At 42.8% G+C, this 26574-nt stretch overlaps 3 protein-coding genes and 1 non-coding gene across 5 annotated transcripts; 1 reads left to right on the top strand and 3 right to left on the bottom strand.

The window, feature by feature from the left end:
• Positions 1-783: 783 nt before the first annotated feature.
• On the top strand, positions 784-865 carry trnas-gcu. The gene has a single exon. It is a non-coding gene; the product is annotated as a tRNA-Ser (tRNA).
• Positions 866-2950: 2085 nt separating this feature from the next.
• Positions 2951-6406, bottom strand: LOC105920589 (protein FAM177A1). Of its 2 annotated transcripts, XM_036128968.1 has the most exons (7): positions 6305-6406; positions 6113-6228; positions 5857-6024; positions 5715-5769; positions 5540-5634; positions 4515-4573; positions 2951-4302 (listed from the first exon to the last, which is right to left on the bottom strand). In XM_036128968.1, exons 2-7 carry the CDS (start codon positions 6134-6136, stop codon positions 4212-4214), a joined length of 492 nt encoding a protein of 163 aa, XP_035984861.1. In that variant the 5' UTR covers positions 6137-6228; positions 6305-6406; the 3' UTR covers positions 2951-4211. The 2 variants fall into 2 exon arrangements, with proteins under 2 accessions (XP_035984861.1, XP_012711648.3); XM_012856194.3 differs by lacking the exon at positions 4515-4573.
• A 1335-nt stretch (positions 6407-7741) lies between these two features.
• brox (BRO1 domain and CAAX motif containing) lies at positions 7742-21873 on the bottom strand. Its single transcript, XM_036128967.1, has 13 exons — positions 21776-21873; positions 21189-21322; positions 18060-18166; positions 17475-17571; positions 17264-17359; positions 15264-15336; positions 14993-15098; positions 14444-14533; positions 11911-11996; positions 11736-11817; positions 11201-11351; positions 10216-10375; positions 7742-10058 (listed from the first exon to the last, which is right to left on the bottom strand). The coding sequence occupies exons 2-13, from the start codon at positions 21287-21289 to the stop codon at positions 9975-9977; spliced, it is 1233 nt and encodes a 410-aa protein (XP_035984860.1). The 5' UTR covers positions 21290-21322; positions 21776-21873; the 3' UTR covers positions 7742-9974.
• A 947-nt stretch (positions 21874-22820) lies between these two features.
• On the bottom strand, positions 22821-26283 carry LOC105920588 (alpha-1,6-mannosyl-glycoprotein 2-beta-N-acetylglucosaminyltransferase). The gene is made up of 2 exons (XM_012856192.3): positions 25922-26283; positions 22821-25840 (listed from the first exon to the last, which is right to left on the bottom strand). The coding sequence occupies exon 2, from the start codon at positions 25584-25586 to the stop codon at positions 24324-24326; it is 1263 nt and encodes a 420-aa protein (XP_012711646.2). The 5' UTR covers positions 25587-25840; positions 25922-26283; the 3' UTR covers positions 22821-24323.
• Between the last annotated feature and the right edge of the window lie 291 nt (positions 26284-26574).

Raw genomic sequence — 26574 nt, 5'->3', positions numbered from 1 at the left:
ATAGAAAATGAAATTTAAATTATTTTTCAAATTGTATTTTTCCCTTTATGTCAATGAAAAAGAGAAATGCTTTGTATTTCAATTTTAATTTTTGTATTTTAAGCGGGTCAGAAAATGGATGGATGGAAATCAAATCGCCATTTGTTCTTGTTTTTTTACTTCCTGTTTCTGAAACAAAAAATCCAGTGACAAAAAGATACACGGACCGAGTTCCACAGAGTTTGGAACTAACTATTTCAGTATACCGTTTGACAGCTTTCTTGCAGCTGTTTAAGGTATGTGTTGTGGGCTAATTCTATTTATAATTAAAATAATTACATTTTATCTTAAAGATATATTTAAAAATCTGGAAAATATATTAAAATAAGTGCCCAAAATCAGCCTGCCTTTATAGGCAGCCGAAACTAACTTCATGGCGGTGTCGAACCGTCCTCCTTTTTGCAAATCAGAAATATGGTCAGTCCGAAGCTATGCAGTTTGGATGTGAAAAAGAAACTTCGATTAGGTTGTCATGGAAATACGTTATTGTGTAATTATGCAACAAACGTTATCGATACAAACACAGGTACAGGGTGAAGAAACCTACTAACGAAACGGGCATGAGTATCAAACCTGTCCGGTCTGGTCTAGCTTTAGCACAGTGTACTAGCATGACAACGGTTTTCTTGTCAGTTAAACCTAGCAAAGCGATTAACTTTATCCAAAATTGTATCTAAAATGACTTAATGAATACGGGTTTCGAACCGTTAACCATTTGTACTGACGTCACAGTGGCGCCGGAAAGACGAGGTGGCCGAGTGGTTAAGGCGATGGACTGCTAATCCATTGTGCTCTGCACGCGTGGGTTCGAATCCCATCCTCGTCGGAAATTTATATTTTTCCCCTGAACGGCTCTGAAGTCCTAACACATTACAAAAGGTCCGAACAAGTCCGAACCAACTTCAAACGCGACCCGAACAAGGTCCGAACACATTCCTAACGAGATCAAGGAGTTTCAAGCGAAGACCAATCACCGGTCCGAACGAGTAGTCACGTGACGGCGGCCATCTTTACTACCGCATCAACAAAACAAAACGAGAAAAAGGTATGGAAAGTTGATTAATACTCATCAAAAACAATAAACGATTTAATTTCCCGTCAGCATGAAATGTGTTTTTTTTTTTTTTTACTTTCTAAGTGCTATGTAATATGACACAATCAGACCAATAATAACTTAATGGTTTGTTTATTTATCGTATAAAACGTTGCTGTCTGTCTGTATACACACAAAAATAAGACAATAAATGATTTAATTTCCCGTCCCATCAGAATGTTATTTAGCTTTTTTTTTTAACCTTTCTTAAGTGTTGCGTAATATGACACAATCACAAGGTAGGTGAAACTATTTTTTCCCAGGAGGATGAGGAGCGAGCGTCTAGGGGGGAGCCGCCACGGAAGAGGCTCACAAAAGAAAAATATCACCTGCAATGTGTGTGGCCAGGACAAAAGCAAAAGGACTGGTCACACCCAGCTGAAGGGGCGGTGGTATTGTCCTGCCTCAGGACTGACCCAGGATGACTGGAAGAAGAGTTTATAGTTTTACTATTTACATTACTAGTCTCTCTCTTTGTTGGTTGTGTTTCTATCTGTTTGTTATAATAAAGTTTAATACTTTTGTTTGAGCCAAGAACAGCCTTCACGTTTTCATTTAATTTCTTGAACACCAGGACAGGACTCATTTTTGGCCGATGGACTGCTAATCCATTCTGCTCTGCACACGTGGGTTCAAATCCCATCCTCTTCGGAAATTTATATTTTTCCCTTTCTTTGGTTAAAGTTGAAACTGCATTAACCAGGGATGCTGATAATGGCTACAAAACAGAGTAACCGGATTTATTTAGCCCTGCTTCTGTGTTAAAAGCATGTTCTTGATTTATTGTAGGGTAAGGAAAGTAATGTTAAAAGCTATTACTAAGTCTAAATTTACGTTTTAAAATGCCTTTAGATTCTGGCGCTGTCACATTTTCCAAAGATAAAATATGTGACTAGTTTAGTTCAACTAGTCAACAGCGCCCTCTAGAGTCACAGAATCTAGCATATCCGCGCTAACAAGTCCTAAATCCGAACAATTCCGAACGGCTTCTTACAGGTTACGTAAGGTCATATTGTATTATACGTAATTTATGTATGGTAGTATACCTACCTAAGCGTTACTTTGATGATTTGTGCTACAGAAAATATCATTTGTGCCTACAAATGATATCATTTGGATTAATAAACCTTAGATAGGACATTTGTTTGTTGTTACCTGCATCTGTGTCTTTGCCTCTTTACTCTGATACCCCATGTAAAATGATGGTGACCTTTGGAAAACAACACGGTCCTACTATGTTCAATTTAACCTCAGTATAAACCCAGCGGGTCTGTTTCTGCACAACCAGCATCATTATGGAGGCCAAGGAACCCAGCAGAAGTCAGGGAGAAGCTTGTGGAGAACATTAAAGCAGAAACAGGTATAATAATAAAAATAAAAACACAATCCTAAGAGCATATCTGGTGGATCAGAAGCTGTAGTTTTAGAACAGCTATGTTGCATTAAACCTCATCACCACTTTTGCTAGGGCTGCATACAGACCGCGGAACCTAGTTGGGAACATTTCCACATGACTTTGACAAACAATAAGACAAAGAACCCTTGCAGACATGTACACATAAAAACACAAAAAAAAACACAGGGTGGAAATCAAAGCTGTTTCTAGTCCAGGCTAAATGAAGAAATCTTAAGAATTATAAACTTTATATCAGTTTGGTTTTAAGCAAAGTGAAACAGATGCTTTCAAAACGACTTATTGTTTGAACACGTAAAGTTTTCTTTTAATTGTAATTGTGATTGTGTTCATATTTACTCTGACTGAGGGTTTCATCGCTTCTCTGCGAAATGCACCTGTGTGATTAAAAAAAAACAGTATCATACTTTCAAACATTTTATTCACAGTTCATTGGAGGTAAGCGACAGTTCAGTTACAATCATTGTGTCTTATATACTGAGAAACTATACAGGAACAATAAAGGTATCGATTATAACACTCAGGCTAAATCACGCAGTAAATGCTGTTTACTGAACTTTTATTCATCAGGATTGTGAACGTTTACCGTGAACACCACAAGAGGGCGCCCACGTACCACAAATGGCTATGGACAAAAACTGCAAGCCTGCAGCGACCACAGGTGTTTTCCACCTGGAAGGGTCCAGCTGTTAAGTGCTGCTGCAGAACAGGCGACAGAATATTCATCATTACAATAGTGACATTTGCCATTTTCCTGTGACCAGGCGGGGATCACTGTGGAATCATCAGTGTGTGATAACTTTGACTACAAAAAACAAGTTTTAATATATTAAAACAGAAAATGCATTTCAATTGCTTTTATTTAAACAGAACATCAACTGTTGTTTGTTCTGCTGCTTGGACAGTTTATAATATTGTTATACTTATGTTATTGTATATTTATTAGTTTGATTTTAATACACTGACTTATGCAGGACACTGATTACTCTGATTGAGTATGTGACCTCCTGAACTTGGTCACATTTGCGTCATTTTCAATAATCCTAGGTTTCCTTTAGTACAGTTGCCAAACTTACCTAACTTACCTTGATTCAAGGAAGAGTTAAGCAAAAACATAGAATGAATATCTGCAACATTTAGCAGAAGTTACAAATGCTCGTGCAGAATATAGTACCTTTAAGCAGATATTGGCTGGTAACTTAGTGAAGGCTTCTGCTGAGGTAGCCAGCCTGCAGTCAGCTGCTTAACACGCATTCTCTCACAGCTTCCTTTTGTAGTTTTACTTTAATATGAATGATGGATGGTACTCCCTTAGTTTCCGTTATGGTGTTGGGGAGGGGGCAGATCAGAGATACATTGGGCAAACCAGAATTTTCTCTGGTATCTCGTTAGAAGGATGTTAAAGTGTAGGAATGATATGACAAAAAAAATTGTGCATGTCTGCCATCACTTCATCTATTTGTTTTGTATCTTTGCTTCAACACACGGAGATGCTATTGTTAAAGAGTCAAAGAAAAAAAATGACATTACACATCAGGTTTTCACATTGTTCTCTGTTTTCCTTTCTTCAGCTTTATGTCTAGTTATCCTCATCATTATGGTACGCTCGGTTCTGACATCCTTTATCTCTATGTTCACAGCTCTCGTGGGGATCAGGAGGACATCTTACGTCACCCGTAGCTCCATAATGACTCCCATGCAGCCCAGGAGAAAGGTTGATGTTCTCTGCCTGGTCCTCCGGGGGAACTCCTGCTGCCTGTGAGAATATTAGGAAGGAGGATGTAAAGGACGTAAATACAAGGACGAATGTGTTGAAATAACTGAGCAGGAATTTTGACAAGGTTTACAATTTACAGCACCTTGCAAATGTATACACACCTCCTCAACCTGGTCACATCATTCGTTTTCATTAATAAAGGAGAATAAAAATAATCCTAGGTTTCTCTTTTGTACAGTTGCCAAACTTACCAGAGCTCTGTTGATCCACCCATTCCCTTAGCTCTCAGCAGTGATGACTTTATGGGACCCTTCATAAATACAATTGATTTTATTTAAAATAAAATCATTGGCATCCTCCCAAACATGATTACCTCGTCCTCAGTAAGTGAGGCAGCGTTGGAGGAATCTTTAGAACCTGCGCAGTGTTTGAACTGTTTACACACAGTAGAGCTTTCTGAGTTATCTAACATTTTAACTTCATCTAAATCTTCTACTTGTATGTTAGACCCAATCCCAACCAAGTTATTTAAGGAGGTATTCCCTTTTATTAATGCACCTATTTTAAACATGATTAATCTATCCTTAGTAAATGGATATGCACCACAGGCTTTTATAGTAGCTGTTATTAAACCTTTACTTAAGAAACCCTCTCTTGATCAAGATGACTTAATAAATTACAGACTTATATGTAATCTTCTTTTCGTATCTAAAATTCTTCAGAAAGTAGTTGCTAATCAACTATGTGAACATTAACAAAGTAATGACCTACTTGAGGAGTTTCAGTCAGGCTTCAGACCTCATCATAGCACTGAAACAGCTCTGGTGAAGGCCTCAGATAATGGACTTGTGTCTATACTTGTCCTGTTAGATTTCAGTGCTGCATTTGATACAGTTGATCACAATATTCTCCTACAAAGACTTGAGATTACTGTAGGGATTAAGGGGAAAGCATTAGGCTGGTTTAAATCTTATCTATCTGACAAATTCCAACTCTAGGGTCACTTGCAGAGTTCTTCAGGATTCAGTCCTTGGTCCAATTCTGGAGCAGATAGTCATTGTGGGGTATGTCTGGTAGAGGCAGCCCCCCGGCAGCTATAAATGCAAATAGTATGGTTCTATAGAGTATTGACTCTGGGATACTTTCATAATTGTGTTCTGCTTTGTGTTGGTCTATCACACAAAATCCCAGTCATAGTCTAGGCCTATAAACGTAACAATGGCTATGTAACATTATATTCAGATTTCATTTAGAATCATCCTGATCTGCAGGTTACCTTGTGTTCACGGTGATACTGATCAATTGCATACTGATATTTGGCTGCATTCAGTCCGAGAGCCCCAGCCAGTCTCTCTCCAAGGAAATCACAGGCTAGTTTTAGAAACAAAGGACAAAGACAGTCTAATTGATATTCCTTTCAGTGGTTGGAGGACTTTTGTGATGCTACATACCCAGCAGGGACATCCTCCCAACTAGAATGGCCACATTCTTGAACGATATCCTGGTCTGAGGGAAGAATGACACATTGGTCACATGATCAGACTGCCACTATGACGTCCAAACAGGGATTATCTCCTCCAAACCGATTCCCACCCTCCTTCCTGGTTGTTCGAAGGGGGTTCTGTTGGACGGCTGTTCCTCTGCCTCCTCTTCTTCAGGGTCCTCCAGCTCCAGAGTTTCACCGCTGGAGAAGTAGATGATCCTCTTCTGCTTTTGCAAAGGTGGACCTCCAAAGTCTGTCTCATGGAATTGCGCAGAAACCTGACGGATCACAAAAGTTTTTGAATGAACTTTCATTTAAAAAAATCCAAGAGCTCCTGTTGCCCCGCTTACTTATTACATGACTTACTTCCTGGTGGCTGCTGGTATTCATTCTTCGGGTAATGGAAGTCTGTCTTTATGGAGCAGTGTGGCTGCTGTGTGTTGTGTCACAGCTGCTCTGAGTGTGTCCATTAGCCTGAGTCTCTGTAAAGGTAAAGCAAGTTTAGGATACCGGATGTGTCCTGAAACCTGAGAGGACAAAGAGCAGCGCAAACTTTACCCCGTGGAGGGGCCAGTTTCCTTCACGTCCTGTAGAGGCCGGGCTTGGCTGCTGAGGAATGTCAGGGTTTACTATCAAGTCTGCCTGCCAGAGATCATCGTTAACGAGTTGTATTTGGAAACCCATGTTTGGTCTGCAGTCACCGTAAAAACCCACACCCTCTTTTATTCCTCAGGGCATAAAATTATCTACTATGGCCCTCAAAAGAGTACACACTTCGGTTAAAATTCCAGGTTTTGGTCATTAACGCAAATCATCGACTACTTCCAAAGCTGTACCACATATAACATGTTAGAAAGTCTGTACTACTCAGCTGAAAAAAAATCAAATACTGTCAGAAGGAAAAAAAAACTTGAAGCTACAATAACTAGCTGGCATTAGAGGGCGCACTAGAGTGGGAAATAATTGCCCAGATCCCATGATCTATCACAGCGTACAATAGTAACAGAGGGGAATCCTTTTTTTAAACAATAAATGTCACATAGGAGGTAGTCTTATAATAATTTATCATGGTGCCATTTCAAAAACAATACTGGCTTTCTAACAGGTCAGTGTACATGTTTTAGAGCCATTGTATCTGGTTGCAAACAAGTCTTAAAATGAAGTTATGGTTGTGGTGTCATTCTTTGATAAAAACTAAATTAAAATGCTAGAGGAGTGTGAGAATACATGAACTTCAGCAACAGTAGCTTAGGTTATTTATCTTCTTTTCTTTTCTACACGCTGTCTTTTTGTTCAGATCCCACCCCAGGATTCCCGTCAGGCTCTTGATTGGACGGTTTGTGTGGTCCATTAGAACATGTTGATGCTTTCCTTACTCAGCCATGTCCTGGTATGCTGTATAAATCTGGATGAAAACTAAACCTCTCCACTTTGATCTCTGCTGCCCAATGTTCAGATGCTACATTGCAAAACCTTGTTGCGGTTCCATGTTCTTGTTTTCAGAAAGGATTTCTGTTTGAAAACCATCGCAAACAAACAGCATATGTTGTAGACCTTTACAATTAGGAACTTTTTACACATCTGGCTTCAATGCTTCTCACTTTCTAAAAGTTGAGTCCAAGCAGTTTTAAAACGGACATCTACAATGCGTTGCAGAAATTTCAAAGCACATTTAGTGCTAGAATGGCCCATCAAAGTCCAGATCTAAAGGACATTATGAGGCAAGACTCGGAAGTTGATGTTAATTTTGCGTTTCCAAGGTACAGTAAGGTCAGCAACTGTCTTCAAGGTTTCTCAAAATGGCCTCATAATCCCTTCCAGATTGACCGGCAGGAACACTTTCCTCTCTGCCGTCATTGCAGAGCCATTCACATGGAATTTCTTATGCTTTTTATTGTGTTTTTGCCTCGCTCGGTATCTGTGGATGGCACATGCTTTTTGTACCTAAAGCTTATGGATGTATTAAGATGTGATAAGACAACACGGTACAGAGGGGAATTTTCAGACTGATTTAATACCATATGAGTTACATTTTACATGAAGGACACCACATCAGAAGTAGAAGAGGAGGAAGGAGCTGCAGCGATGCCGTAGCACCCTCGTGAGGAACGGCTGCTAACGGTTAGCGCTGGGCTGACGCCCTGCAGCGCCTCCAAAAGCAAATCAAAAGTGCAATGAACCACATGTCAGTCTAAACCAGCTCAACTTTCAAACCTGCTGAATAAAGTGCAGAGATGTTACAATGTGCTACGAACACGTCGGGGGAGGAAGTCAGCTGGGATCAAACCTAAGTCAGTAAATATACCGGTGGCTTGGATTAGTGCATGTAAGCAAAACTCTACAGCCTATACATGTTTCCAGCAGTTCATAACTAACCGGATCAGATTTCACCGTCAACGGCAGAGATCAGGTGGAGCTACAGACAAAAGTTGGATCTTAGGGCATCTTTCACTGTTTCTGTCTTTTTTTTTTTTTACTCAACACTAGCCAGGTGCCTCACTGCATGACGGCCTTGGCTAAAATAAAAGACCACGTCTTCATGATGCATTTATAAAAATAAAAATTTCAAGGTAAATGACAACATAACCTGACCACTGGTTCGACTCAAAACAACAACAAAAAAAGCAATGTTTTAACTGTTTCTAAATAACTGCCAAATAAGTTTTAGTGATGTTAACGCCAACATTTAGTAGTATTTTGATATGAATAATATATAATAGACCTCCAAATATTTCAGTAGTACTTTGCTTATTGCAGGACAAGGACCTCGTTGATGATCTGCTCCAACAGGACGCGCTGCTGGTAGCTTGCTAGCTGCAGATTTGTCATTTTTCTAAGCGAGGGAAGAGTGCGCTAGATCCATTTAGCCAGCTGACCAGCAGTGCGCATAGACAGGTGTGGGGGGGCGACAGCTGCATTGCTATTCTCTCAACACATGTACGGTACATACGAGAACTGCTGAGAAGATTGCAGGGTCAGCGCTGTAAGGGCCAACTTTGATACTCTGTATATATTCTTACAATCGGCGGCAACAAGAAGTTTGGATTTGAGCTGCGCTGCACCGTCTGCTGTCCAGGCGTGTTAGACTGTCTTAAAATGTGACAGAAGCAAAACAAATCAATGATCCTAAATAGACATCCGCGTCAGAGTTGTGCCACAATGTACAATTTAGCTATATCCAGCAATAATACCGATAATATTAAACAATAACAATAATAATGTGTTGTTAAAGAAAAGGTACGTGTAGAAAACAGCCACGTCGTGTCACATACGAAAAGAACGACTACATACAGTATGTGAGCTAAACCAAACAGATTGTAAACCTTTCCAGCTAAAACAAAGCAAATCAACCATCCACACACAGTCCAGCGTCTGGCCACTGCATGTCTGGATCTCCTCCTGGTATAAATGATTGTGTGACGTTATATTTTTGGGAAAATAAACACTCATCTTAGCTAAGCTGACTGTATACAGGTAGTACTCGGGAGGATTGTACAAATGCATTTACTCGTTGGGGTTAAGATTTATCTGTAGTGCTAAACCTTCCAAGCAGATGTTGTACAGGTGCCTGGAGGGCAATAAGTGCTTTTTTTTGTTCAGATTGAAATTCTGGATTCTTTCGCTAGGTTCCGTCAGACGGCTCCACTGGTTGTCACAGAACAGAAAAACATGCATGAAACACAGGAGCCTTGTTTCCCTTCCTGTCTCGCTTCAAAGCGGCCTTTAACTGGGTGGAAGGTTTTTTTTTTTTTATCCCCCCCTCATCCGTCTGATATTTATCTGCTTTAGAGAATTTATGGTGTTAAGCACGCCGCTACAGCGCGTCTGGCAAGTTGCTCTAATGCCAAAATATGCCATGATATTCCAGTCAAGACGAGAAACACTGCAAACACGCTCACCGCATTTTACTTCCAAAACCAGACGAGATGGGCTTTTTTTCCCCTCCTTACACTAAATCTTCATCTCGCCATCTTTTGTGGGTTTTAGCACGGACGCGAGGGGGGGGGGGGTGGATGCTGGGCCAGCCTAGTATACCATCAGTAGCAGATTTTTCTTTTCCATGAGACAGACCTCTAGATTGCTATGGAAGTGGATCCTAGCCAGATATAATGTACATGTTTCAGCATGAATGTAAAACACCATGGATTAAGAGTGAAAAAAAAAAGTCTCCTATGAAGGAAGATAAACAGATGAAGACTTTCAGCATGGGGCTGTCGAGATGGAGGCTTTAGGAGATGACGCAGCCCGTATCCTTCTGCGGCTTCAAATCAGGCTCCTTCACCGGCTTCACCTCCTCCTCCTTGGGCTTGGCCTGGTGGGACAGTAGGACAGGAGCTCATCACGTGTCCACTTTAAAATCAAAGCTGCAACTGGCATGTGTGAGCATGGGATATAACAGCAGAGAGGCCACTAGAAGATCATTGCATGGATCCTAAAACAATGGATCATCATATCAAAAAAAGGAGCACCTTGTCATTTTTGGCTCCCTTGGTCAGGTCGAAGGTGGCGTAGACCTGAGGAGTGCACTGCTCACTGAGGGGCGGCAGCTCAAAGGGGACCGGCTCGGCCAGGCCGTAGCTGGCCTTCAGCTCCAGCTGGGGGGGCTCGGCGGGGACCTTGTGGAAGTATCTGTGGAAGGACGTTCAGAGGAGCATTAAATAAATTAGACAGCTGTGAACTCAGCCTTGCTTTGTTTCTGCACTTTCAGTTTTACAGTGGCAAGCTGCTAACGCTTACTCAGCTGCTGCTAAGGCCTAGTTAGGGCCACAAGCCCGTACAGCAACCATAGTTACGTTTTGAGACTTCAAACAGCAACAGTCTTTATTTTTCTGTTCTTTTTATTTTGAAGTACTACTGCAATTAGTTTAGACTTTCATGAGCAAAAACAATAAGTGTATCTAATAATATTTACAGCAACAAACACGTCGAGCTTAAGGGTTTCCCTCTGAGCGGAGATACAACCGTGTTCAGCAAAAGAGGTCATTTCATAAAGCTAGAATCATTGACCCTGAGCAGGATCTAAAGCCCTACATATATAATGTTTAATAATTTCTCTTTGTTCTGACATTTAGCATTTGGCATTTAACAGAAACGCCAACTAAATGAGCTGAGAAAGATCAAGTTTAATCAGATTTTACATCAGACAGTGGGGAAAATGTCTCTTTATTGAGAATCTGGCAAAATCTGGCTTCAACTGTATCTGCAAAGTTATCAAAATGCTGAAGTAAAGCAATAATACAGAAAATAATCAGCGAGTATAATTCAGTGTTTCGTCCAGAAGGGCTATTCTCACAGATCTGTAAGAGTTTTCTTTAAAAAGGAAACGTTGCTTAGTTTATCTCAGAGAGAGGTGTTTCTGGGAGCGACCACCAGAGAGCGCAGCATCTGAGTCAGCGTTATTGTGTGTGTGTGTGTGTGTGTGTGTGTGTGTGTGTGTGTGTGTGTGTCTCTCACATGAAGCCGTTCTCTCGCTGGCACTTCTCCAGCGTGCTTTTAATGAGCGCGCCCAGCTTGAGGAAGAACAGCTGCTCGGACGGCTTGGCCGTGGTGCCGGGGCCTTTGGTCTGACGGTACTCTTTACACAGCGCCTCCGCGCGGGAGTAACCTAGACAAACACGGCTCCGGTTAATACTGAGCAGATCCGAGGAGCGAGGGAAAAGACGCTGCGGTGCATGATGGGACGTGTCCTCAAATCCGCGGCAGCAGGAAGCGACCACGCAGGAAACAGCTGCGGCAGGACTTGCAGCCGTTCGTTCTGCCTCAGATGTGACGGGAGGAAGCGCTGCAACCTGCGGCTAGCTGGCACTTTACAGAGAGTTTAAGTTAACAGTAAAACCTGTCTATGTTTACAAACCGGTGTACGCACTCATATTGTTTTCAGGGTATTAAAAACGTAGAGCCCCTTCTGGAGCTGCTTTGATGAAATGCTCAGATGAACATATTTAAACAAATCAAGCAAGTTTGGCCTCCGGTGTATGTGTGAACGTACATTTTTCTGCCTCCTGTAGGGATCTTATAGATTCTCCACATTTGTCGCTGGCCAGCAGTGTCTGGCCGTGGTAGCAGAACGCCTGCGATGCAAAAACGGGAGAGATATTCAACATTTAAATGCGAGTGTTTCCTCGTTTAACCCAAAGCGGCGCTGCAAATGTGTGCCAGCTTACATAGGCCATGTAGAAACACTGCTTCAGCTGCAGATACTTCCTCCACTTGCTGCTGCACTCCGGCTCCAGCGTGTTCAGCGTGTGGTCTGCAGAGAAAACAGATTCTGCGATTGGTTTCACCCCAAAGTACCACAACATGAGAAGATCTACGAGATAAGAGATCAATTCTAACACTTTTCAAGACCTAATTGAACCTGAGGACAAAGTCGATATTTTGCAGAACCAACTCCACCTGCAGTTAAAGGGGGGTATGTCTCTAGCAGCTTTGCTCATTTTGCTGTTTCTAACTCGTAGCTGGATCAGACGGGATGGAGAGCAGCAAGGTTCTACGACTTGCTACAGATTCTCAATCTGATTTAGGGTTGGACTTTGACTGGATGATGAAACACACGAATAAGCTTTGATCTAAAGCGTTCGACGAGCGCAGCCTCTCTCATCGCTTTGGCAGCTTCTTTGTTTATCTCCCTGGTGCTGTGCTGCACTCTGTGGTTCTCCAGCTGCTCTCAGGAGAACAAGAAGAACCTGCAGCAGATGGTGAGGTCAGTGGAACGCAGTATTGCATCATAGCTGACCTCTCTGTCAAAGTCCAACAGAGAGCCATCGCTCGGCAACAGACTCCACTCGCCCCGGGCACATTCTGTTCTCGTCACTCCCAAGATTCAGGATTTTAACAAATAAATCCAGACTGAAAAACAGTTTCAATCCCCCTATCACTTGATGAGACCTTATGGACAGACTATAGTATAAGGACTGCCCAGTGGTAACTCCATCAACCTTCCCATCAACTCCAACCAGCCGCACTGTCCCTGCTGGGGATAAATCCTTGACACAACATGGTGCCACCAGCGTTCGCCATGGGGAGGGTGATTCAGGATCCTGTCAGATTACTGCCACATGTTAAACAAAAAGTTTAATTTCGCTTTCATCTGATCAGAGCACCTTCTTCTATGTCTGGGGTGTCAAAATCGTTTCTATATTGGGCCACTTTGGCATCGTGAAGTCATTGAGAGGACCGGTTGCACCTGTATAGGTGACACTTTTGATTTCATAATTTCATTCCAGCTCACGTAAAAATGTAAAAAAAAAATTCACAGTAACATAAAATTAGCACCCTGAGGCCCAGTTTAAAGAGTTTATCTGCAAAAGAAAAGTTGATATTGGGGTGAGTTACACTTTAAACTCATCATTCTGCATCACTTTTCCTGTTTTCTGGGTTGTTTTAATGTGATGTGGGAAAAACTGAAACATCTGGTGGTCGGATCCTTTTACTACACAGTAAACAAATTCCCTACAGGAAGCAGTTTTATAGCCTCGTGAGACCATCCTGATCTCGCGAGCTTTCAAGGTTTCACTCGCAGATCAGTCTGGCTACTTTACGTTAAAGAAAATTTGGAGCCGTTCACCAAACGAACGTCCAATCAGCGTTGGCTTTGAGGCGGGTTGAGGTGTGACGCAACGAGAAGCGCGACAGTTCAGTCTAAACAACATGGCGGCTTCAGCCGATGAAACTAGCGTTAGCGTGGCTATCGAGCAAGTTTTATCGGAATTACAGAGTATTTCTTTGCTGAGCTAACGAGCCTTTACCTGCAGCAGCAAGAGTAGCTTGGCTTGTGGTTGTGTTTTCGTTGTCGCTGGCATGTTGACGAGTACGTCATATGCTTCGTTGATCTGATTGGTTTATTTGGCCCGTCTATCACCAACATAGGCCAATCAGCTAACCAGTATTTTCGCCCCTTCCCAAAATTACTTCAACGGCAGGTTTCCAGATGGATATGCGGAGCAAATCTATCTGGCGGAGTCAGGTAAGCAGTTTTAACCACTTTAAAAAGATACATGCCTCAACTTTATGACATGATATACCTTTTTTGGCTCTTCAGGGCCAGATAAATTGCCTTGACGGGCCGGATTCGGCCCCCGGGCCTTGAGTTTGACACGTGTTCTACGTGTTTGCCGTTTCCCCTTAATGAACTGTGGCAAACTGCAAACAGGACTTGTTACGGTTTTATTTATCAGCTGCCGATTATCCAGAAAGTCCAGATTTGTGGAGTGCACAGCTAACAGTTTTACCGTCAACAGGGTAGCAGGTGCTCCATCCTCTTTCCATGTTCAGATGATGGGATGAACATGTGGGAGGTTGTTTTATAACCCCTACTTTAATATTTACACATGTGGACTGTATTTACCATTGAAGAGACTTATGAAGATAATTAGTTGGACTGGATTTTCTCGTGTAGTATCAGAGTAAATTGGGCTGAATAAATAGGCATTCCCCTTGTTTGCAAAAAAGTCATCCAACTCATGTATAAATGTCTTCCAAAAGCATATTTAGGCACAACTTTATGTTGCTGTATCCTGAAAAACTATAATAAAAACACAAAAAGGTTTATGTGAGAAAAGTTTAAGGTATGAATATTTTTAGCAAGGCACTGTCTGCTAGCTTAACTTGAAAAGCCGCTGAGGTCCTGGTGCTCTAAACGCCTAAAAGCCACGGAGTTGCTCCGACCTTGTTACCTGCGGGTAGAAAACCACTCACCAGCTTTCTGGTAGAAGTTGGCCGTCTCAAAAGACAGAGCTGCGATCAGTGAGGCGTTGTGCTTCAGCTCGATGGCTCTGGCGATCGTCACTGGGAGAAAAGAAAAGGCTCTGTTTAAAACGAGCAGCACAGCAAAAATGTTACATATTCAAAAAGCAAATAATGAACCTAATGGAGCAGAGAAAAACATTAAAACCGGCATTAAAACAGATCGGACTTTAATTTGGCCCAAAAAAGTAGAAGTAAAATATTGAAACAAAACTTGTGATGATAGTGAAAACGTCTTATCGTTAAAGAAGTGTCACATATTCCTACAGATAGCTACCCAGGTCAGGAATAACTTACATATAGACTTAAACAAGCCAGGTTCACAAACCGCACCCCCCTACGCACATTTAAATACTAGAGTATTTATTCCGTTTATGGTCAGAGAGATAAGATTACCTTGAAACACAGTGTTATAGAGTCTGGTTTGCTGTACGGCTCAGATTAATATTATCTGCTGATGTGATGCGAGTGAAGCTCCCTGGTTAGCTGCTCTATAACTACCTTCTTGTGCCTCGGCTTGGCACTGGATGATATACGCGTCGATCACTCTGGGCTCCAGATCTCTGCCCTTTTCAGCCGGGGTGATGAGACGAGGAATGTGGACCTCCTGGGGGAAAAGACAGCAAACATTGAGAGTGAGGCGACCGTTCGTCTGTTTTGCTGTTTGATTAAAAAAAAAAAAAAAAAAAAAAAAAAGACAGCCGATGTTGCGTGGGAGTTTGAACAAAGTTTGTGCTTCCGAACGTTAAAGTGTGTTGTGTCCGCGCTTCACCTTGAGAGTTTTGAATATTCCAGCGGCAACCTTCAGGCTCTTGTGAACATCCTTGGCTTCAGGCTCTGTTATGCTGTCAGAGAGGCAAACGTGACTGTCAGCATGCTACAGAAAGATCATCATCACTTTTCTGTGAAGCATACTGTGTATCCTGGGTGATGGAACTGCCTCCAAGCTCAAAAAGTCAGCAAAGACCCAACCCTGGCATTTTATTTCAAATCTTACCAATGATCAGCAACTAAAATGCCTCACTAAATGCTACAGGGTTCTGTAACGTGACTCTTCCAGCTCAGAGGAGGAGGATTCGGTTTCATCCAACCTTTACGTTCACCTCACTTCCAATTCCGGGCATGCTACGTTTGTTGTGAGTCAGATGTGACAAATTAAAACACTTGAACTGATGATTTAACGTTGAACTTTTTAACACTTCATTTTAGAAATACATGAACTAATGACTCCTCCTCAGGACTTTAACTGTAGTCTATCCCACTGGAATAAATATATTCAATCAGAAAAGCTGAATCAGCGGCAACTCAGTGCATTTGGGCATCTAGACGGGGAGAAGACGACTTTCTAAAGTTCCAACTGAGCGTCAGAATAACAATGGGGACTGAAAAGGGACGAATCAAATGTTTGGAAAGTTTTAGCCATAACTCAAACAAAAGAAATGTGTTTTTAGGCTCTTCCCATTTGACTAAGATTTAAGCTCATTTTTTAAAATATCCCACAAGCTGTCACTATCCCATTTGCAAAATGTTGTTGATTTTTTCCATCAATCGTTAAAAGGGACTGGATGTAGCATTGATGGTCAGAGTATAACTGGAACTTCTGATCTGCCGGGATTTTTGACGCAACCATCTGTCAGATTCACAGAAAGCGGTTCAAAAAAGGGACGACATCCAGAGAGCAGCAGCAGTGTTTTTGTTGATGGAGGTCAGGGGAGAATAAGAAGACTCCATGAAATCGATAGAAAGGCAATAGTAGATCAAATAACCCCTTGTTACAACCTAGGTATGCAGAATACGATCTCTGAACACACGTCATGTCTATGGAAATTCACAGTTTTTGGGGTCATGGCAACAGCAAACGGGCTTAAAATGGATGCAACCAAACTTTCTGATAACATTTCCACACCCATGCAGGAGTCTTTGTCAATTCTGGAGGCTCACTGAGCATCCTGTAGTTTGAGCGCTGCTGTTTTTAAGGACATGGAGGAGCATCCGCCTAGGCACATTACAGCCGCTGTCCTGCGTCGTTAGAGGCTATTGCTTGGTGTGAGTGGAGTACTTAGCCACCTGAATCATGATGAGTTGGAAATCGAGACTATAATTCACTAACGTTCACCAAAATGTAACAATAGGTTGGGAAAACGCCGCCTGGTGTGATGAGTGACAGTATGGATCCATCCTGCAGTGTCAATGGTTCAGAGTGGCTGAGGTGGTTTAATGGTGGGGCAAGTGTTCTTTGCACACTTTTAGTACCAACTGAGCACCTACTGGAGTGTGGTGGCCCACCATATCCACCCCTTTATGACCACATGGTACCTCCTGATTCCAGCAGGATAATGCTTCATGTCACAAAACCCAAAACATTGGATTATTTGATCGCATTACGAATTCACTGTATTTCAAAGGCCTCACTGAATCTATGTCATGAAGACTGATAATGTTCTGGAGGTTAAAGGCGTTCAGCGCAGAGCTAGCAAGGTGTACCTAATACAGAGGCCAGTTAGTGAACACAAAAGCTAAATGCAGCCCATTAGGGATGTGCTTTATATATTTGAACACTTTGGGTAACTATAGAGATGGATTAACAGTGATGACCACGGTTAAACAAACTCATATTTAGAACAAGCATAAAAAACACTTCCATTATTTTTGCTCTAATCTCGGCCAATCAATGAAGATCTGAATAAAACCTCTGAAAGTTAGCATGAAATTGTGAAAAGTAGCATCTTCTCTTTGAAAAGTGTGAAGTGATGCAGCATCAAAGGCACTTACTTCTCCTTCCCAGTTAGTCTCGAGGCAAACTTAGTGTACCAGACGGCTACATTGAAGGCCATGGAGGCCAGTTCAAAGACGGCGTCCTGCTGGGCACTGAGAGCGGACCAAAGAGAGACGAGCAATTAGGATGTCTACGCTGAGCATGAGGCACGACAAAACTGCAACCTGAACTGGACCTCAACGATCCAGTTCTCAGGCTGTCTGATACCTTGGGATGTTTCCTTGCAAGGTGTCGGTCCACTTGAAGTTCTGGATGAACCTCATCTTGTTCTCCTGTGTAGTTCCATCCAGAGACACGATGAAGCCTGTTGGTCATGGCACAACAAAGAGGGAACAAATAAAAACACAGAATCGGTTTGGAACGCTTTCTCCCTGTCAGGTAGCCCTTGGCCATTTTGTGCCGGGGCAGTTTTGGCTGCTTAGAACCAAACTTTACATCTGCAAAGGACTGAATCCCCGCTTTAATGACAGAAGTAGATTCCTTTAGCTTTTACTCCTTGTCTAATACGAGGACATGTGGTTAAATGACTCAAATAAAGATGATGTACTAGCAGGAGGTTGCTTAGACCTCTTTGGCTTCACCAAGGGTCATAATCCTGTGTCCTAACAGTCAGCTTGACCATAATGGAATCAGATTTACATGAACCAAAATAGGGTGGAGAGTATTTTCATCCGAGGCCAAACTGCCATCCTGGCTGAGAGGCAAAACCGGTCCTCGGTTTTCCTTTGTTTCCAATAATTGTGCGTTTAATAAATAATGCTGAGAATCCTTCGCTGACATGGGTGCACTTGCCTTGCAGCAGAGAGAAGTATGCATCCGAGGCGTTCTTCATGATCTCCGGGGTGCAGGTGGAGTCGGTGAACATCTCCAGCAGCCTCGCCCTGGTTGTCCTCAGGTCACTAAACACGTCACACAGACAGCTGTCAGTTGACTCTTTTCCTTCTGTTGCAAAGGCTTAGAGAGTCACCTCTACTCATAAGATGCTGACACACAAACCCGTCACTGAACCACACAATAGGGTCTCTTTCCGAAATGCAAAATCTGAGGCGACCTGAATGAATAACAAATGTAAATGCATGTGGTCAGCTTTGCTCAACCCATTCAAGGTTTACTGCTATAAGAATCTTTTCTTGGAAAAAAATAGCAGTTTGACGGCATGGCGGAAAGCATTAACACAATCTACTTTTCTATAAAACAGCTTCCCAGCCTCCATGTAGCCTGTCGCCCGTGCTTTCAAACGGGGGTCACCTTTATGAGGGGGATTGATGGCTCCATTAGTTTTCAAAACCATATTTTCAAAAAGCCGCGTTGATTTCTTTCCCCCTGTATGGGAAGAAAAACCTCACAGTAGCCTACTTTGAGCCAGATGAATGAGCAGTGCTCAGTAACAGGTAGGGGAGGGGCAGCATAGCAATATTATCAGCTCCCTATACACCAGATGGAGAAAATCCAAGTCGATTACACTTCCTGGGAATCTCTTTGAAGGGAACTTAAAATAAAAATGGTTTGGCGGGGTGGGGTTACGTTTTATAAAGATGGTATACACTGACACCATAGATCAGTTCAGTACTTTTCCACGTTCGCTTCAGATTATTTGCCTTTTCAAGGATGTTGTCACGATCATTTCACCTTCCTTTAGTAACACCTAGTTAGATTGTCAAATGATGAGCATATATTGTCTGGTGGTTGGTTTTTATTCAAATGACTTCTGGTTAAAAGCAAAAAACACAGACAGTGACAGAGTGCTGTAACACCACAGAGACATTACACATGTCGTCCTTATTTTGGCGGGGTAGCCTAAAGATGATTGCTTTTTGTGAATCTAGGAGTTCCTTTGCATGTACAGTAGGAGTCTGACAAACGGGAACAGATGAGCTCCCTGCTGCTCCAACGTGTGCTGCAGCTCCAGAAGCGGGAAACGAGCAGCGTGTCGCCTGACTTCCCCAGCAGCTTCGGTAGCTTCAGGCTCTGAGCTGCTCCTGGTGGCTAGAAATGAGCTGGCCGTGTTTTCAGGAGCCTCGGGGTACGCGCTAGATTTCTGAACTGCTACGCTGGCCAGGATGGTGCAGATCTGTCCCCTTGTGTCAGACGCATCACCACAGCTTCCAGACAGGTGTCCTGCTACGTTTTAGCCCCCCATCCCTCCCCGTTATCGAGGCCGTGTCCCACATTCTCATTGTTTTTCAAAAGGCAAACTTGCACAACAGAGAGTAATATTTCAAATGTCTCCGATGACAACAAAAAACGACGACACAGAGTAAAGAAGGTTTTCAAACCAAATACACCCAGAAGGCTTAGCGTTAGGACAGCCGGTCTAATGCTGTGGGCCAGCCTTCGCTCCCTACGAGCATCAAGTGAGCCATCCGTGACCCTGGTGCCGGGTCGCTGATGTTAAAAAGCGTGATGGTATGATGTAACCACTACCTGCTCCAACAGAACCTAAAAATTAGTCAAAAAAAGGTTATTTGCACCACAGCGCGCGAACGGCCAGGGACGGACCGAAGCTTTCACCCAAGCTACAGGAAGAGGTGATGAAAGCTCTGAAGGAAACCAGTAGGAACCCTCTCTGAGAGTGAAAAATGTCCTTAGTTCATTCATTCCTAAAGTAGTTAAAGAAGCTTTTTTTCTGTCTAAAGTGTAGACAGAAAAAAGTGTTGCTCAATAAACCGGGAAATTATGACGCATCCACCTGTGTCCGTGAGACATAGTAGTGAGGGTAAGCCTCCCTCTTCTTCCTCCCTTTCTCCTCACATTCATCGTCTTCTCTGCCTGAGGTTCTTAGACGTTTGTTGCTCATATTTCCCACTCAAAGCTGTTTTGCCAACATTTTACATTCCTACGAAACCCAAAACGCCACAAACAGTTATCGCTCAAAGTCTGTTCAGATGTCCTTTAATTTAAAAACTATTTGCATTCTTGTAGTATTTCCATCACAAGGAATGGATTAGAGTGTTTTATAATGAGTCACGGGATTTTAAACTTTTTATTTATATAGTTCCTAATAACTAAAAATATTAATACTGAGGAGGGTATAAGATCGGGGTCCAAAACAGCACCAGGATGAGGCTCCATATTGTATGTCAATCCTAACAAGAGAAAAACCTGTTTCTCCACACAAAGTATTTAATAGTAAAGATGCACTAATGGCTCACATGCTCAGAGGAGAACAGACAGTTTTAGCTTTTTTTTTTTTTTTTTTTGGCCCGCCTAATGGAAATAGTTTCTTCATAAGTGGAACAAAGGCCTGGAAACATCAGTAAAACAAAACAGGTTCGTAAAAGAAGGAGCATATTTACAGATTAAATTTTGATCAAATGTTTGGAAAGCTTTAGCCATAACTCAAACAAAAGAAATGTGTTTTTAGGGTCTTCCCATTTGACTAAGATTTAAGCTCATTTTTCTAAATATCCCACATGCTGTCACTATCCCATCTGCAAAATTTTGTAGTTTTTTTTTCCCCATCAGTCGTTAAACTCTATCTCTCAGTCCTTCACTTGAACTGCTCACAAAAAAAATGATCCAAACGGCTAAAGCACCTCCCTCCAAAAAAATTTTAAATAAAATGTTTAAAAACCTAAGAAGCGCCACTGACTAAACGTTCCCTTCTTGTCTAATATGATCCACCCAATAACAATCCTCATGGTGAAAATAAAAACACAGTTGCTCTCCTCACCCATCTGTGGTCTTAATGTTATGCCCGATCGACATATCTTCCAGTTTTCCGTGTTACCAAAAACTTATTAAGTTAAAACCTGGTGCACACTGAGTGTGCAGCCAGGTGTTGGTGGCATGGATCCGGTCAGCCCACCTGTGATCAGATCAGTACCAGTGTGTCATGTACCCAGTCCTCAGAGATCACTGTCAGTGGAGCAGCTCTGCTGATAACAGTGTTGTGTTCTCGCTGTTGATCATTAGACATACTTGCAGATCTTGTTGGCAGCCGGGCTCCCAGCCACACCGTAGAAGTTAAAGGACACCGGCGCCGTCGCCTTCAGCGGGTTTCTGTGGAACCAGTGGGCCATGGCGTGGACGGGGTCACAGCTGCAGAGGGGAGGCTACGACACAGGGACAGCACGTTAACGACCCCAGACGCGTTCACGGCGTAGCGGCTCGTCGGACTCAGCGTTTCTCAAACACGCGACGTTCGCCGGCGAACGTGAAGGATTCCTACGTCACTTTTACGATGCCGTGGTTACGTCTCGCCGTGTTAGCACCCCGACGAAACCCGTTTCGTGACTTGTCAACAAAAAGAAATACTTCTGGTCACAAGAGACCCCCGTGGTGGTCTCGGTCATGGATTGTGTCTAATTCTGTTATTTTTTTCCCGATCAGTTAAAGACAAAAGTCCATGACGTCAGCTACAGGGAGCAACCACAGCTAAGTGCTAACAATGGCTAAATCTACAGCCGCAAACAGGAATACTTCGATAGGCTAAATACGGACAATTTAGACGACTTTATAAATATATCCAAATATGTTTAAATACAACTCGAACTTTAAGCGGTTACCTGTCAATGCGCTGCCGTAGGTCAACGATTTGGCTACCTGGAAAGTCTGATACTGACAACTAACTCACTTCCGGAAATAAACACGAAGCAGAGACTGGCCAATGAAAACAGGCGGTCTTGTCACGTGACATGCTGGAAAAAGACATGGATCTTTACCCTATCAGTCCATGGGGAGTTCTGTCGAGCTTTAGATATGTAAAACACAACACAGAAAGCATTTCTTCTTTGACAGAAGTTTCGGTTGGACCAGTTGTGGTTTGCTTAAAGGTTGCCTTGTTTTCTAACACTTCTAAATAAATAAACAGGTCAGCTGACATATTAATTATAATTACAGGTTGTGCTTCTAAATTTAGCCTGTAATTATCTTCTGCTGACATTTAAATATTTGATTAAAAATATGATAGATTGATAATTTCTTGAAAAAAATATATTAATAGAAGCTATTCAGTAAACAACTCTAGCGGTTCTCGGCTGCGTTCTTAGAGAAATCAACACAAACGATCATATTTCATTGTTTCATTGAACAACAGGGAGCAGGAGCTGATAAACACAGGGGCAACCACCCACATTCTTATTGTGATGCATTAAACACACACACCAACACAGATAAATGAACAAGTGGGAAACCACCTGTCATCTGATCTCTCCCATTTCATGAATGACACACATTTCACACACTGAATATGGCAACCACTTTGAATATATAAAGCATTATCTTCCTTTAATTTATTTAAACAATGACGCATTTTGCATAATTTCCTTGTTATTGCTTTGTACACCATATATAATCACCATTAAAATTTTGAAAGTATTCATGGAATTGAGCTGGCCTCACAATTACTATTAACCTTTCAAATCTTCTGTTTTAATATATTGTTTTTTCTGCCAGCAGGACCACAATCACTGTAATTTCTTTAGCTACTTTTTTTTTTAAATTTCATTGCTTTTTTCATAATCCTCACTTTTCTCTTGTTTTTTGTCGTTGTCACATACAAAAAAAAACGTTCAACCTTGAAAGTAAAAGAAAGATACCATATCAGTTATATCAGTTTTACAAACCTTTTATTATAACTTTTGATGAAACAATGAAAGTTCATCTTTGTCATAAGTATTTCCTGCCCCCAATCTGGCAAACCGTGAAGAATGAACAGCCACTTCAAGTGATGATCAGAACAAATCAAGAGAACAAAATCAGTGACAAAAAAAGTGGCCTTCCTTTTCAGAAACATGAAGGAATCATTAAGTTCACACACAGACGTGTTCCCCAAAGAGCAGACCTTTCACAAATTGTACACTGGATTGTCATTGCCGTTTTTCCCCAAGATGTTTGGAGAGTTGTGCTCCTCAGAAAAATACAAGCTGAAAACAAATTCACTACAAAGGTTTAAGAATCTTTACAAGGCACCCTGAGGTGCACCACAATCAGGTTTAACCAGGCTTTAGGAAAGAAGCCCCAACCAAATCATTTTAACCATAAACAAAATCTAGATTTGAAAAAAAGGAAAGAAAAAACCCTACCAAAAACCAGAAAATATCCAAAGGGGGGAAAAGAATTCCAAAATTGAAATTATGGTGTAAGTACTTAGTTATTTATAGTCAGTGCATTTTAAGAAGTTTCAGAATAAGGCACTTTTGGTCCGATGGAAGGCAAAGAAAAAAAAAATCTTGCAAACAATAATGAGACAGAAGGAAATTATTCTATAATCTTAAATAAAACCCTCATATACTTCATTCTGTTCTCAAATAGACGTTGCATCTTTTTTTTTTTATCAACTTGTGAACATAGAAGGTGCAAATACAGAAAAGCAGCATCACATGTGATCCTGATGTTTGCAGAACCAAAACCCTGGTTCCAAAAGGTCACTTTTTTGGCCTATCAGAAAGCAAATAAAAGATAAAAAAAAAGAAAAACTTTCTGTTTTCCTAAACAGAAAGAAAAGAAGGAAAGGGACCAAAAAAAAATCCATAATAGTCCAGCACAGAAGAATTTTCACATTACCTGATTTACATTTTTCATTTGATGAACAAAGCAATCAACTAGAAAGAGACTGACAAGCATTTATCCCATTTGATTAAGGTGGAAACATTTTTTGGGAAACCTACCAGTTTCTACATTCACCAATTTTGTTAAAATCACACTTCCAATTGTACCATCGCAAACACATGGAAATGTCTTTTGGAAAATCTTCCAGCAACAGCCCCAAAGCAACCATCGACGAGCCGAAATCGTCGCTGAAAAAGGCATCCCCGAAAACACAGAAGTAGGAAAAATATAAAAAGGCTTCTCAGGTTACAGAAAGCTACATCTATACAAAATGTACCCTTGTGACACTGATTACTCTCCTCTGGAATCACATCTCCTGATGGTTGGTTTGGCTTATGAGACACTGAGAAGACTGAGCTTGCAGTCACAACCTAAAAAAGGCTTTGGCACTTGTTGAAAGCAAAATAAACGACAAGTTCACATGGGATCAGCACGCGAATGTGCCCTTTGTCCCCAAAATCCAGATTGCATATTTGTAGACCATCAACGAAAAAGGCCCCGAGCTTATAGACGTTTGGAATAATTGTTGCACAGAACGTGGTCTCGAACGTCCCCCCACCCTCCGTTCTTAATATGCGCCTTGTGCTCCACCGGCTCCGTGCCGCCGAGGACGAGGCGCGGCGGAAACAGGCCGTCCCTGGCCTTCTGGAGGATCCCCTCGGCCTTTTGCGACGCCACCTCTGGTTTGCAGTTCTCCTTCTGGTGCAGGCCGCAGTCCCCCGTGTGCAGGACCCTGGAGGCCTGCGCCGCCAGCACCTTGAGGGGCTTCGAGACGCAGGTTCCGGAGAGGTGCTGCAGCGTCCAGTCCCAGTTGTAGTCGTCGTAGGTGCAGTAGTCGTTGCTGCACCCCATCAGCTTGTAGTACACCTCCCTGGAGATGGCCATGCCCATGTTGTGTTTGGTGGACATCCATCCCGACGTCGACACCTTATCGGACGTGCTGGCGAAGTCGGTCCCGCCGTCGTGGTTCCCCAAGGCCAGCATGTCGCAGTCCTGGCAGCTCGTCGTCCTGAACTCCACCATCAGCTTGTAAAAGTGGAAAAAGTCCGGCATGACGTAGTTGTCCTCCTCCAGGAAGACGACGTACCCGCCGTAGCCCTGCACGGCCGGCACGCGCTCCCAGACGAAGTGCAGCTTCCACCACCAGTGGTGCTTGGTTTGGGTGATGAAGGCCTCCCTGTAGTGTCCGTACGAGTCGGGGTGGTCGGCGTTGAGGCATCCTGCCCTGAGAGCCTCCTCCTTGGAGGCGTCCCGGGGGCAGTCTCGCGGGTCCTGCCCCGGAAATTCTTTGGGATACAGCTGAGTGCTGAAGGGGAAATAAATCTGCAGCACCTTGCAGAAAGTGATCCCCTGCACTATTGTGTTGATTTCCTGGGAAAAATAGTCGTGGCTGAAGACGAGAAGAAAACTGTGCACCTCGGCAGCTCTCTGCAGCGACCTGATGAGGAGCCGGAGGTATTCTGGCCGGTTGTGGACCTGCACAACCAGCACCAGCTGGGGCTCCCCTGGAAAGCGGTCTGCGTTGCGGACGCACTGCTTGTAATTGGCGCTGTAAACGGACTGCGCCAACTCCGACAGGGAGGCGAAGCTGAACGTCTCGCAAGAATTCGTTCCCCGGCTCCCGCTGCTGACGTCATCCCCGAAGCTGGCTGCCCCTGCGTCGTTTTCAGAGACCACCAACACACGTGTTGAAAGCAGGAGAGTCACAACTACAAAAATAACCCCCAGCAGCAGGAGCAGGTTCCGCCGGAGCAGCCGGAACCTCATCTTTCGCTTCCTGAGCGCAAACTTTGGACTTCAGCAGGTATGGCTTTCTGTTCACCTCCTCGCGCGCGTCTGCATCGTTCAGAGTTCTCCTCTTCCGCGACCTCCGTTTCCTCGCGCCGCTCTTCTTCAAAGGAAGCCCCGAAACGTCCGCGTGACGCTCCTCTCTCAAAATCGGAGTGGATTTTCTTCCGACGCGACCGTCTTTCCGCTGGAAAGCCGAGTCATTTTCTCAAACAGTCGCTAAGTGAAAGCACCTGCGGGAAGGGACACAAAAGTTCAGTAAAACCAGGCTCGAGTTTCTTGTGAGTTTCAAAAAAAGAAGAGAGCAAACTCACCCGAGCGGAGAGCGAAGTGTCAACACGTTAATACCAGGAAGAGAATGACAGAACGGTGACACAACTCATGGACTGCTGACGTGTACAACCCAGCCAACGAGGAGCGAGCGCGAGCTGCTCCTCGGCGAATCGCTGTCCTGCCTGGGGCCGTGTAACATGAGAAGGAAATGTAAACTGCGACCAGTGGGACATCTTCAGAAAAATCTGTTTTACCTTCACAGCAGCTGCTGTGTTGTTCGTCAACAGGGTTCCTGTGCAATCTGGAGAAACGAAGGAAGTTGATAACATTTGTTTTCCAGATCTGCAGAAGTATGGGGAAATAATAGAGTTGGGAAGAATATTTGAATATTTGACTTTCTTCATTAAGCCGTCTTTCTTTGTCTTTCTTTCTTTCTTTCTTTCTTTCTTTCTTTCTTTCTTTCTTTCTTTCTTTCTTTCTTTTGTATTTCACAATTTTCTTTCCTTCTCTCTCCCTCATCCCCAGCCCATCTTTCTTCTATCCTTTCCATTCTTCTCTCCCTCCTGTTTCTTATTGCTTTTGTCCTTCATTGTGTCCTTTCATTCTTGCGCTGCTTAAGTCCTCCCTCCTGTGTCCTTTGTCATGTTCTTTCTTGGCCTTCCCTCTGTCACGTTGTTCTGCTTGTCTCTTACAT

Source organism: Fundulus heteroclitus, unplaced genomic scaffold (assembly GCF_011125445.2).
Source record: "Fundulus heteroclitus isolate FHET01 unplaced genomic scaffold, MU-UCD_Fhet_4.1 scaffold_127, whole genome shotgun sequence".
In the NCBI taxonomy this organism is placed as follows: Eukaryota; Metazoa; Chordata; class Actinopteri; order Cyprinodontiformes; family Fundulidae; genus Fundulus; species Fundulus heteroclitus.
Note: the sequence above shows the minus strand (reverse complement) of the source record. Positions and strands in the feature narration are given on the sequence as shown.